This window comes from Zootermopsis nevadensis, unplaced genomic scaffold (genome assembly GCF_977971745.1).
Source record: "Zootermopsis nevadensis isolate Lab colony 2312 unplaced genomic scaffold, Znev_1.0 Znev_ptg000017l, whole genome shotgun sequence".
Taxonomy (NCBI): Eukaryota; Metazoa; Arthropoda; class Insecta; order Blattodea; family Termopsidae; genus Zootermopsis; species Zootermopsis nevadensis.
Genome location: NW_028259149.1, coordinates 16,940,916 through 16,953,889, shown reverse-complemented (window position 1 = coordinate 16,953,889; position 12,974 = coordinate 16,940,916). Strand labels below are relative to the sequence as shown.

The following is a 12,974-nucleotide window of genomic DNA, read 5'->3' as shown; positions in this document are numbered from 1 at the left end:
TTATTTTCAGTATCTTAAAAACACTGGGTAATTTGTATGTAGTTTTAACATTTAGTTAATCCCATTTAGAATTCTGTTTCAAATATAGACTCCACCTTAGTCTCTGAAACTAAGGGAGGAGCGTAGACTGAGGGCGTTTCAGAAGAGAATATTTTGACCCTAGAGGAGCTTCATAAGTTGTAGTTCTCGTCAAATATAATTAGACTGATGAGATCAAGAGAGATGAGATGAGCAGGGCATGTAGCCCGCACGGGATAGAAAAGGAACAAATACATAGTTTTGGTGGGCAAACCAGAAGGAAAGAGTGGCTGAGCGACTATTAGCTTCTCAGGAATAATTCGGCTCCATGAAGTAAGAAAGTAAGTATATAGACTTCATTTAAGTGCATACATAAATGCGCAGATCCTTAACCTTCTCTCTTTCTCGACACACATATATACACCACTGACGTTGCAGTGTTAAAAGGGAAAATGTACTCTCTCATATACAGGTGGGAAGTAAGTAGACATTGAGAACTGGTTATAACCTCGATATTTTCAATGTAGGGCGATTATTTATACGAAAACATAGCTGACTTCGTATTACGTACAGGTTAAATTTTAATCAGGTAATCCAGCTTAGTGTGGTTTATTGACTAATTTCGTTAATATAGCCCACACTCGATAATAAATACGACTAAATTCTATAATTTTAGAACATCGTTAATACGTGTGCGTACCATCGGACCAAATTAAAATAACCTCAAATTTCTGACATTATTTTACCCCTAAGAGCCAACTGTATGTTTCACCTGCTTTAAAGTCAATAACTCCAAATCCTGTGCTTATGTTTTTCGTATGTTTCTCAGTATAAACAGCGACTGTTTCCCTTAACGAAGGTATAATATTAGTTGTGTTGATGTCTGTAAAATTTTATAAGTCGAGATTGATGTTTGTTGTGCAAATATGGAGTTTATATTTGTAGAACTACTATTATATACGTTACTTATCTAATTTCCTGTATAATTTCCTGCAGCGTATGTTAAGATAACTGACTGTAAAAGTGTAGTGAAGTCAGTTGCTTTGATTTCAGAGATAATACAGCTTACGAGTAACTCGCGCATTCATAATCGGTACAGAATCCTACAGAATACAGAAACATGTTAAATGGTAAATCATATAATAGACAAGTGAGTAATTTATAGTCTAGGTGGTGACACTGGGAAGAAGACAAAGGAAAAATGATGAAATAAAGTCAGAGGGGAAGGAATAAATATCAAAAAGAAAGAAGGAAAATGAAAGAAATGAGGAAAGAGAGATTTTAAAAATAATGTATTTTGCTTCTACAGCTCATGTTACACAAAAATCGACATGTGCTGATAATATAGGCGGTCACCTGCACTTTCACAACAACCTGAGTAACTTTTCATAATTTTCCAATACTTCAGACAAATTGTAATATTTAAAAATAAATTTCCACCGATGAATTTAAAAAAACAAGTCTAACGGAAACAATGTGTTGAGGTCGTTGCTTTACGCACGGGGAATCACAGCACGTCAGGGCTGACAGAGGCGCTGTGACGTTCTGGCGGTGACTATTCAAACTATTTCAAGACACAGTGAATTACACGTAGTTTATTGTGTCACCGATTGGAGGCGCCTGTAACGATAGCACACACAAAACAGGAATATCGATGATGAACCAATTTGCGTGTGCGTATTATACGAATTCTAATCACGGAAGATAAGGCATCGCCTTTTGCTAACTGTAACCCGGAAATATAAAATTTGTGGCGCCACAGCGGCTGCAGCAGAGCACTTCCTCGTAGCTTCCGGTCCGCCGTCCGGGCAGCTCCGAGCCGATGGTTAATAAAAACTACTAATATTGCAACTTTGGAATTCTAATTTCAGGCATTATTTTCAAATGTCTTAGACACTTGTTTTCCAAGTCACTTTATTTTTGTATCACTATTTTATAGTTTATAGTTCTTCTCTAACATTTCCATTGTGTTTATGATTATCGTTCTGTAACTGAGACCGCTCTGAGAAAGCGTATATTTTCTGTCTTCCGGATCCAAATAAAACAATAAACCTGATGACAACTTTTTATTGTTTGTTATTCACAGACATTGAGCTATTAGCCTGTTCCGATTACATCAATATTTCATAATTACATCGGACGCCCTTGGTTCTTATACCTTCAATTTATGTTCATAGAGCAGATTAATACGACTCTTAAAGCGAGGGTTATAACGGCCTCATATGGGACGGAATAAGGCAGTGTATCTTCCTACAAGCTTCAGTGTAGACACTGTCCCATCTTTAAACGAAATAAGAACTATTTTGGATTCGGAACTCGAGGACAGGGATAAAAACATTAAATTCATCCTTTATTTTCCTACTTACTTAAATATTCCCTTTATCAATTATTTATTCTCTTCCTGTATTCTTTTCTCCCGTTTCTTTCTTCAATCACATTGCAATGTGTAAGAAATTTTCAGTGCTTTTAAAAACGGTTGCATCTTAGTACAGTTTTCCATTAAGGAAATGTATAATGTGAGTACGTAAGACAAGTATTTTTGTGCGCCTCGAAACACATCGCTTATACCAAAGTAGAACATAAATTGAAAGTGTTTAAATACAAAAAACGTTTTGAAAATGTATAGAAAAAATGAATGAGCAAAGGAAGACATTATCTTAAATGCAGAGGGGTTTGTTAAAGGTTCGAATGGGATATAATTCATTTATTAATTTTCTTGTGTCAATCCAGGAAAAGATATAACTGGATGATAAAATTATAATATAATGTAGATGTAAGTAACTGAAAGGATAAGTAGGTGGGCTGTGAGCCTGAAGATGACTGATTTCTGGTTTGTTGCGCCGTGTAATCTGGTAGAAGTTTACCGACGTATTAGAGGTTCTTGCTACCAACATTATCGCCCTGCATCGGCAAACTTCTACCAGACTACACGGCGCAACAAACCAGAAGACAGCCATCTTCTAACTGCAGCAAGTAGGGTCCCCCTAGATAAGTGTTCAAGTGGTCTAGACCAGTGGTATTCAACCTTTTTTGTTCGCGTACCCCCAGATATAATTTATATTCAACTTTTTACCCACAAAGTTGTTGGTGTATAATTCAAGTTATACGTAATATATAATCTACATCTAAAATAAATTAAATAAATTACATTACTGATTATTCAGTGTTTATCATAAAATAATATTTTATTTTTTTTAAATTTCACGTACCCCCTAAGATGTCTTCGCGTACCCCCAGATATAATTTCTCTTCAACTTTGTACCCCCAAAGTTGTTGGTGTATAATTCAAGTTATACGTAGTATATAATCTACATCTAAAATAAATTAAATAAATTACATTACTGATTATTCAGTGTTTATCATAAAATAATATTTTATTTTTTTAAATTTCACGTACCCCCTAATATGTCTTCGCGCACTCCCGGGGATTCGCGTACCCCAGGTTGAATACCACCGGTCTAGAGGTCACTGCCTTTTAAGAAACCATAGATTTATAGTCATATCCTCAACACCCTATGCCCTTAATAAGTTGAATTCAATACATATTCTTATATATCTTTAAGATATACTTTAGTATTATCTTCCAGTCTGCGCTGAAGTGTCACAAATGATCCGTTGTCTCCACGTTTTCCGACTAAAATGTTGTTGGTATTTCTACTCAATGAAATTGTGTGTAGGAAATTCGTTCAGGATCGGACTTTGGTATTTGCGTTGTCGGGCTGTCGGCTCAGTGCTACTCCCTCAGAAATTCTCTCGTCATAGACTCATGTGGGTTACTTCCCCCCCCCCCCCCCCCCCCGGAACTGGCAAGAGCAGCTCCACTTGCTCGCTCCAGTTACCTACTGCCACAGTTTCTATGGCGACCATGTTCCGGACTGCCATGCCTTTAGCATACCTTTCGTATTACTATTATCTGTCATTATCAATTTCTCTCTCTATTTATCAGGCTTTGTCTTCCCGACCAACAAAATCTGATTCGCTGCTGTTATCCGCATATACGTCCATTGAAAGTGATTATTTTATTACACGAAATATTGTAATAGTTTCCTTCACGGTGACGTTCAATACTTTTCACGATGCGCACGAGATATATCGTATAAAATCACCGGCCCTTCTAGTTTGGATTTATTTGATGTTTGATATCGCTAAACGAAATCTCCCTCAAAATTTCTAAACTACCTGAGCTACTGATGGTACTTTATTTTCAAAATTTAAAGGTAGGATTTACACATAGGTTAATAAAAGGCTGCATTACAAAAATAAAATATATTTGTTTCTTAGCGAAATGTGTATGAAGCGAATGGATAAGTCCGTGTTTGTACGTCTGTACCTCATAGGAAAAATAATTAGGACGTAATGAACATAAATCTATTCAAATTTTATTCGTGAGATTACGATAAACGAAGAGAGACAATTTTTATTCTGACTTGTAACTTTCATATACTGCTTTTATTAAGAAGGATGAGATAAGTAGAGCATGTAGAATGCGTGGGACGATACTAAAATGGGAACAGGATTTTGGTAGAAAACCTTAAATGGAAAGACATAGGTGTAGATGGGAGGATAATATTTTTAAATGGATCATATAAAAATGGGATGTGAGGATGTCGACTGGATTCATCTCTGACTCTTGTGGACACACTCCCCGGTCCTGTACAATTCATGTAACCGCGGTTTTTATTAGGGAAAGAAACGAAGGGAGAGATAAAGAATTGAAAACAGAAAAAGAAGAGAAAGAAAGAAGAAAAGAAGAAAAGAAGAACGTAATAAATAAGAAAAGAGGAAACCTTCACAAAGACACAAGGAAATAAAGTAATTAAAGACAAGAAACACGGAAATAATGAAGAAAGGAAATGAAGTAAATGTAAATGAGATACCTGATAAAAGGAGTATAGCTTGAAAAAAACAACAGAAAATAAGAAATAAAGAGCCCAGCCTCGTTAACACGGGAACATCTTGGCGCACCCAAAGCGACTATGCGTCTAACGGCGCGTGTGGGGCACGTAACCCAGAAAAATAAGGTTGCTGCCACCGACTGCGCGTGTCCAAAATTCCTTCGAGCGATCTCCTTCCGCGAGATCTTCAGAAATGCCCGTAAAACTTATCCAGCACGTTGATGTAACGGGAAAATCCAGAAGGTATCTGGATGGCCGGCAGATCGATTGTGAGGTCGACCTATCTCGTACCGGCTCGCTTTCACGTGGTACAGAAGACCGTGAATATGAAAAACGAACTACGCATATCCTGTCCCATTAAATAAGTAGGACTTTTCATACACGTTTAATGGTATTAAATACTTATAATTTTCACAAAATCCAAGAAGAAAGAAACGTGTGTAGCATACATGGGAGATATTACAAATACGTACAAAATTTTAATACGTAAACATGAAGGGAAGAGATGATTTGGACATGGAACTCGTACAATAGGGCACGACGTGTGGATTGGTATCAACCAGCTCAGAATGTGTACCAGCGGCAAGGTATTTGAGACACAGTAATGAACATTCGAGTTTCATAAAAGTAATTTATTCAACGCCTGACCGATTATTAGCTTCAAAAGAAATATTTGTGTTACAAAACTTCAAATTCAAGATAGAATAAAACTATTAAATGTAATCCTGGGGTCTCGGGTTCGATTCCCGGCGGTGCCCGAATTTATAACTTGTGTTGGGCAAGGCCGTGGTCTAGGCAACACGGAGTTTTCCTCTGGGGGCTTCCCCGGTTTCTCCGTGGCATCCCAACAATTACTCCATTCACACACAGAAGAAGGCAATGGCAAACCACTTCTGGATCATCTGCCAAGAACGTATATGAACAGGTCCCAGTACGAGAAAAGGATGGAAGGATCCTGTTCATATGGACCTGTCGTCAGACAGAACACTAAATAAATATAAAAAATCATTAGGCCATATTCGAAAGTTTTAGACGAAGCAAAACGGGGCTATTAGTTCCAGCAGTCGATTGACTCGTTCACAAATGTGTGACAATTACGGTTAATCTAAAATGGAGTAATTATTATGTTTTATATTGCAGTATATAAAAATGTGATAGGCGATATCGTCTCTAATCAATTTAGTGCGAAAAAATTATATTTTGGCGATTAAATAACATATTTCTGTGGCTAAAATTCTAAGCAAGCATATGTAAAATTGTATTTAATTATTTATAAAATTAGACCTAATGAAGGCGTCTTGAATTCGCAATTATTTTTATAAGACTATTGTTACGAAGCAGATGTTCAGCACGTTTAAACATCGGCCACACTACACTGAATTAAAAAAACAAGAAACATGACCGTGTAACGACGTAAGAATCTTCAGTAATATCATCAAGTTTCCGAGATGTTCATGGAGCCATGATGAGTCTCCACGCAACGGATGTACCTTGCGTTAATTTCTAGAAACCTTTTTCCTGTGCTTGTGTTTTTAATTGAAATACTTCATCATATCCCACATATGAGTCATGCTCCATATATTAGGTTGTAAACATCCTTATTATTACCACCTCCAGGACGCAAATAAAAACGAATTTCATATAAAACGTTGAACTGAGTAGTAAGAAGATCAAACGTATTCCGTCTTCACGAGTTACAAACACATCCGTTATAAACAAATTGAAATTAAGTGAAGTTTAAATAAAATAACATGGGTTTTAAATTGTGTGTTTTGGTGCAAGTGATCGTTCTATGTGCATATTCGAACACCACATTGGCGGATAATAATTACACTTCTTCATGGGAAACGAACCTCAACTCTTTAGGATTATCCCCACTTTATACATTATACAACAAGTGTGTGGATATAAATGTCAATAGATCTATTGAGGAATGTCTCAGTACACAATTGGTCATTCTTCTTGACGAAATGTTACATCAACAACGGATTCCTCTTATCGAAGGTGTTCACCTTGTTGGTAAACAGCAGAGTTCAGGGAGATCGTCTTCGGAAGAAAATCCTTTAACAGAACAGACTCTGGAATCGTTGCTACCAAAAAGCATCGATTCTCGACAAGAAATTCTGGACAGTCTCATGCTTTATAAATTGTTCAATTTCTTCAAGACCCACAGACTTCAAGTTGATTTACCTAGTGGTAGAGCCGCCCGAGGTAACTGTACATGTTTACATACGTCCGCAATCTTTCAAATGGTTAGAAAAAAATGCAGATATAATATTCCTTAAAAACAGAGGGCAGACAATCGTGACCGACTTCTCAACAAGGACTTTGCCATATTAACTAAATTTAGTCTTAATTTTACTGTCTTCTGGTTTGTTGCGCCGTGTAGACAGATATACGTTTACTGACATCACAGATAGAGACAGTAAGCGCCTCTGAAACGTCTGTAAACTTTTACCAGACTACACAGCGTTACATCCCAGAAGACAGACATCTTCGTATATTTTTCAGTTTGTCTGTAGAGTCACTGTGTCTCGCGAGCTTCATCTCTTTCCGTCTTAAAGCGAGAGATGGCTACTCAAAAGCGTTCAATTGGAAGGCTAATCGCAATATAGTAACTGAGTAAGCTCCAGGAACTTAGTAATTAATTTGCACAACAGAGGATGGTGCAGAAACCTGCCATCGTTAGCCTAGTAGTTGTTTAAAGTATCAGATACAGCTTATTCACTGAATGGCTATGAGTTGAGCATCACGGAGTTTGATTCCCGGCAGAGATATGCTTTCATCTTTTCCCCGTCCACGTAACATTGGGACCATTTGAGAATCCTACAAAGCGGACACCGGATAAAGGTCTGACGGAGTGTGAATGCTGACAACTCACCTCCGTCCAGAAGTAAAATGTGTGCGTTCTTTTAAATCTTTGGTACTGAACTGATCAAGAAATTCTGAGATTTTTTTGAAAACGTAATTTATGGTCGTGTCTGTGTAAGCCCCACACTAGACCCTATTTTGAGCTACAAGATCCATTTCAATGCAATCACATAACCTACGCTTGGCTTATCGAAGTAGCGAATATCTTCTACTGAAGTTTTCCCATTAAAATATTGTACACGTTCTGACTTTACGTGCAATTACGTGTGTAATTAATATGTTATAAAGGCATAATTATATTATTTGATATTTGCACTAATTATAAAAATCATCTTTGTGTAATTTTCTGTATTTTCTGATGCTTTTAAGTTCTTCTGTTCAAATATTCTTCTCAGAACGCTATTTCCAGATGACCCCTCACTACGTTCCCCCTTTACGCTGAGATAATAGAGAATATAGAATATAGAAATAGTCAAATTAGTGATTTATATATATATACTTTAATATAAGTAGTTTTAGATTAAACAAAATGTGACAAAAGAGATGAATCTTAACTTGTATTTATCCATTTTAATAGTAATATAATTTTAATTCAGTCATATATATAAGTTTGATTCGTCATTATAAGTTGTACTTTACGCTAGTACGTAGTTTAAAATATTTAAACAGGAACCAATGTGCTGCTTTTAAAACTCGAAATTTCCCACGGGAAATGGTTCCATCTTAAGAGAATTGTTTCTTGCAGCTATGAAGATAAAGAAGCTATTGCTACCTTTCCTCATGGGCGTGGTTCTGAAGGCCGTGTCCGTCGTCCCTATTGTACTCAGCGTTATGGGCGTCATTGCAATGCAGGCTCTGTTCGCTGGAAAGGCAGCTCTCATTCTCACTGGACTTATCGGTAAGATAACCTCAAATCTTATTATTATTTAGTGTTCTGTCTGACGACAGGTCCATATGAACAGGATGCTTCCATCCTTTTCTCTTCTCGGACTGGGACCTGTTCATATACGTTCTTGGCAGATGATCCAGAAGTGGTTTGCCATTGCCTTCTTCTGTGTGTGAATGCCACGGAGAAACCAGGGAAGCCCCCGGAGGAAAACTCCGTGTTGCCTAGACCACGGCCTTACCCAACACAAGTTATAAATTCGAACCCGAGACCCCAGGATTACAAGGCCAGCGTTCTAACCGCTAGACCACCGTGGTTATTCCTCAAATCTTACGGACAAATAAATGAACTGCTTCGACATAGCTACCAAATACGAATCTCTGGAAAAAGTAAAATGGTTAGTAATAACGGCGTATGTTTCTAGGTTAAAATTAATAAATTTATCCAGTTTAATCATGGACCCAAACTGCTTGATACATTTATGAAAATTATAACAATATTTTAATGTTCTAAGGCTTGTAGGAAGTATCGATTTTGGATTAATTCTGAGGCAAATCGTTTGAGACACACATTATGACTTCACTGACGCGGAATTAGTTCATTGTAAGGCCTTTGACGTTTCAACGTATTGCCGAAGATACATTGAAAGAATTAATACTAGTAGGCAAAGCTCGGTATGTGATAGACTCTGGTATGAAACGACTGGGTTTAATTACAGAAAAATACGGTGTCCAGAGAAGGATTTAAAGTCGATGTCTAAACATTCGAGTTATGTAAAAGAGTGAGTGTTATCACTCTTTAAATGTCACGCATATTTGTAGTAAGTACAACTCCATTTTGGAATGTGTCAGTCTTGTGTGTTCAGATTTGTTCTACACGCCACTTCCATGTATTTTCATAACACAAGCTCTGTGAATTACATATCCACTTTTAGAGGTCATTATGTGAGATAGCAATGTACATTTACCTTATTAATTTGAAATAAGCCCGTATTTTGAGAGTGGAATGTCGCTGGGAACACGTTTTAAAACACCAAAGGTTTAAGTAATAAACTAGAGGAACGTTTTATTTCTTAAAGTCAAAAAACTGTCAGAAGCCGAAGGCAGCTAAGTTCAGAAGTGCATTTGAATTAATTAGGCTTTTTACCTCAAAATAGTGTTCACATACTTGGTTGTAACATAAATTTGTTATCTTTCCGTACAAATTTTCAAAATAAAATGAACCTAGACATATCACTTATCATATAATAAGAAATTTATCTTTATTTCGTTTGTCGGTATTGTATATTGAATTTGTATAGACGTCGAAGTTTTCAATTTTTTTTAAAAATATTTAATATTATTGTGTTTTATATCTTGTGTTGTAAACTACTGCTAAAAACGCTAGATAAAACATGAAGATATGAATGTGTTATGATAAAATTACTGCCAGTAAATATTATAGCTACTTTTAAAGATTTCGAGAATGTATTCGGTGATATTAAAAATGAAGACTAGGTATGTGTGTCATATTTGACGCATTGCAACCTCTCTCTCTCTGCGGTAAAACATATCTCACTCTTCCGTGTAGTTTGATTCCAACTTTAGTTATATTCTCACACTGTCTGCCCTTCCTCAGGTCTTCGCAAGTTTTTGCTGCATGGTAACTACAATGGACAAAACAAAGTTACGAACTACATCCATCACGATCTGAACACATCTCCTGGCCGCGGTGTGGCAAACCTATTGCACAGTTTAGGAGTGGATCACCAATATGACGGCTACGGATACAAGGACTCTCACGAAGCAGTCAATAGTCAGGGAAATGGATTGTATGGACGCTCGTTCACAGATTCACACAATGGATCCGTTAATACAGAGAAACAGAGATCCTCAGAACTGGAAGAACACAGATTAACAACTACAGGAAGTCATCGACGGATCCAGAATTTTCACTATCCAGGTCTTACAAAAACAATAGTCGTTTCTGCCTGAGTTCTACCCTTTAATGAAACATATTATTCTATTAATTATTAATAAAAATCAAACAAATTCTCTGGTAGTTTTTCCCGAAGGAGTGACATTAAAAATATTAAACTCGATAGATGGAAACGATTCACACACAATCTTCACAAAATATATATCCTTAATCTCGGTTTTTCAAGCGGACGTTTCTAAAGATTTTCCAAAAAAAAATTTTTAAAAATTCTTAAATTATTTCTTAGCCCTTCATCGCCTCCATTATTTCACTATTCTAACTAATAATTCACAGTTTATATGAAACTGTGTTTACACAATATTACCTCAAAATCAGCACTCAGTTATGACAGTAAAATTTGGATTCTAACCAGAGGAGGTACTCAAATGCGCTTTTTAAGACGACTAATAGGTTTTACCAGGCTAGACAATCAGAGGAATGCTCATATTAGAGAAAAACGTTACGTTCTAAAAACTGTTGAAGAAATACAAAATAATATAGACAAAATTGGAAAGACAATTTGCAAAGAATAGACAGAAATAGGCTTCCAGAACTGGCATTCACAAACAATTCTAGGCGACCTGTATGATTACGAAGAAACTTGTTTTGTATAATAATATCCTAAATTGACAACTTCAATCATTTCCAAAAGGTTTTTCTAACTCGGTTATGAATGCTCCATGATTGTTGAAAACGGTATTTATGACAACCGTCAAATTGTAAATATATTTAAAAATTGTACCTTTATTTAACCAATGCATAAAGTTTAATTATATAACAAATTAGTAAAATTTACTTCCTATCATTTGCAGCTAATCTTAATTAAAACAGTTACATATTTATAAAATCCAAAAACAAAATTTACATTTCCTCTGAATACCTAACCTTTCATTCATTCCGCCAGTCTGTCCTCATGATTGTCTAGAAGCAGTGGTGGTATACGTGCGATAAAATTAATTGATTAATGAAATATTTTCTTTACAAATACGTTTCTTAAAGATTCTAAGAATATAGATTTGTACATTTTAAAATGTTGGTGCATTTAATTCCATGAATGCTATTAACGAGATAAGTCCCTTCGAAAGATAATCTTATTTTCTCTATATTTTGCGTTTGCTTAATTGGAACTTGGAACGAGGATTAAAAATCCCTACAAACTTAGATTATCCTATTTTGAAAATACAAGATACGGTATACCAAATAAAAAGTGTAGCATGGAAGGAGTTTTTTAATTTTTGCAACAACAATTATAAATAGTCAATTTGAGAATGATGTTCTTTTGGGGTTTTGGCAATGTGTAGATGCCTTGAAGGTGGACACAAAATGTTTCTCCGAAATGTTGACTTCTATGACACTACGCCAAATAACGGATGAAGTAACATAAATAAAATTATTTATTAGAAAGACTGTTAATTTGTAAGTTGACATTTGCAAACATAATTATTCTGGAAAATTTTGAGAGTTTCTCTGAAACATTTAACGTGTAACTAATGAAGTTACCTAAAATATAATAAAATTAATATATATTATTAATACCAATAATATCGTAACATTTTTAAAAATGCAAATAACAGTAAAAACTAACCAAAGCTAGATTCGATAGTACGACCACTGTGCAATAGACCATAACGTTAACTAACTACATTCCTTCATCGGAACAAACCCCAATACAGTTCCCTCTGAATACAATCACTCTCAGATTGCGGCCATAAATTCCTCGGAACAGAAATTTCCTATGATATTTCAAAGCGAATCACGAAACGCTTCGCCCCTGTTAGCTGCAATCCGCCACACATCTGTAGAAACAAAAATGTATCGATAAGCGTTATAAGTAACGCCTACTGAGGTAAGTCAGTACTTACCAGAGATTCGGGGAGGTGTGGGCTTGTTGCTTGTTGCCGTCAGCGGTATAAATGGCGACGATTGAGACCCAGACTGGAACAGCAAAGTAACGTATTATTGGTAGAAGTTTTCGTCTTAAAATAGAAGCGTTGTCGAGAATGATCTGTGTACAGTAACAGGTAAAATTTAAAGACGTCTAATATAAAAGTTGCAGATCCACACTTTTTACGGGGCTAGTAGAGTCTTTGGTCATGATAGCGTTTTCTGCATTTCTTTTTCCTTTAACAAAGCATCTCGCACGCAGACATAGTTAAGTATGAATACAATCACCAGACTTGTCAGAGAGTGTGGAAGGTAAGTACACACAGAAAGAGGTGTGTATAATCGCAATTTACCGCGTTTTATGACATCGTGGAAAGGAGTTGTGTTTAGTGTTGACATAAAAACACCTCTGACCCTGCAAAGAACACTATCTTGAAGCATGAGAGTAAAATATTTCCAAGAAT

General features: G+C 36.0%; 1 protein-coding gene and 1 long non-coding RNA gene across 4 annotated transcripts in view; one reads left to right on the top strand and one right to left on the bottom strand.

Moving 5' to 3' along the window:
• The window catches only part of LOC110829473 (uncharacterized), a 414,372-nt gene that overhangs the window by 102,127 nt on the left and 299,271 nt on the right, over window positions 1-12,974 (bottom strand). For all 3 annotated transcript variants that reach the window (XR_015535528.1, XR_015535529.1, XR_015535530.1), the window contains one exon: window positions 12,489-12,561. This is a non-coding gene — a long non-coding RNA (uncharacterized LOC110829473). The remainder of the gene's footprint in view (window positions 1-12,488; window positions 12,562-12,974) is intronic.
• On the top strand, window positions 6,639-11,373 carry LOC110829476 (uncharacterized). Its single transcript, XM_087351000.1, has 3 exons — window positions 6,639-7,130; window positions 8,530-8,682; window positions 10,288-11,373. Exons 1-3 carry the CDS (start codon window positions 6,665-6,667, stop codon window positions 10,641-10,643), a joined length of 975 nt encoding a protein of 324 aa, XP_087207126.1. The 5' UTR covers window positions 6,639-6,664; the 3' UTR covers window positions 10,644-11,373.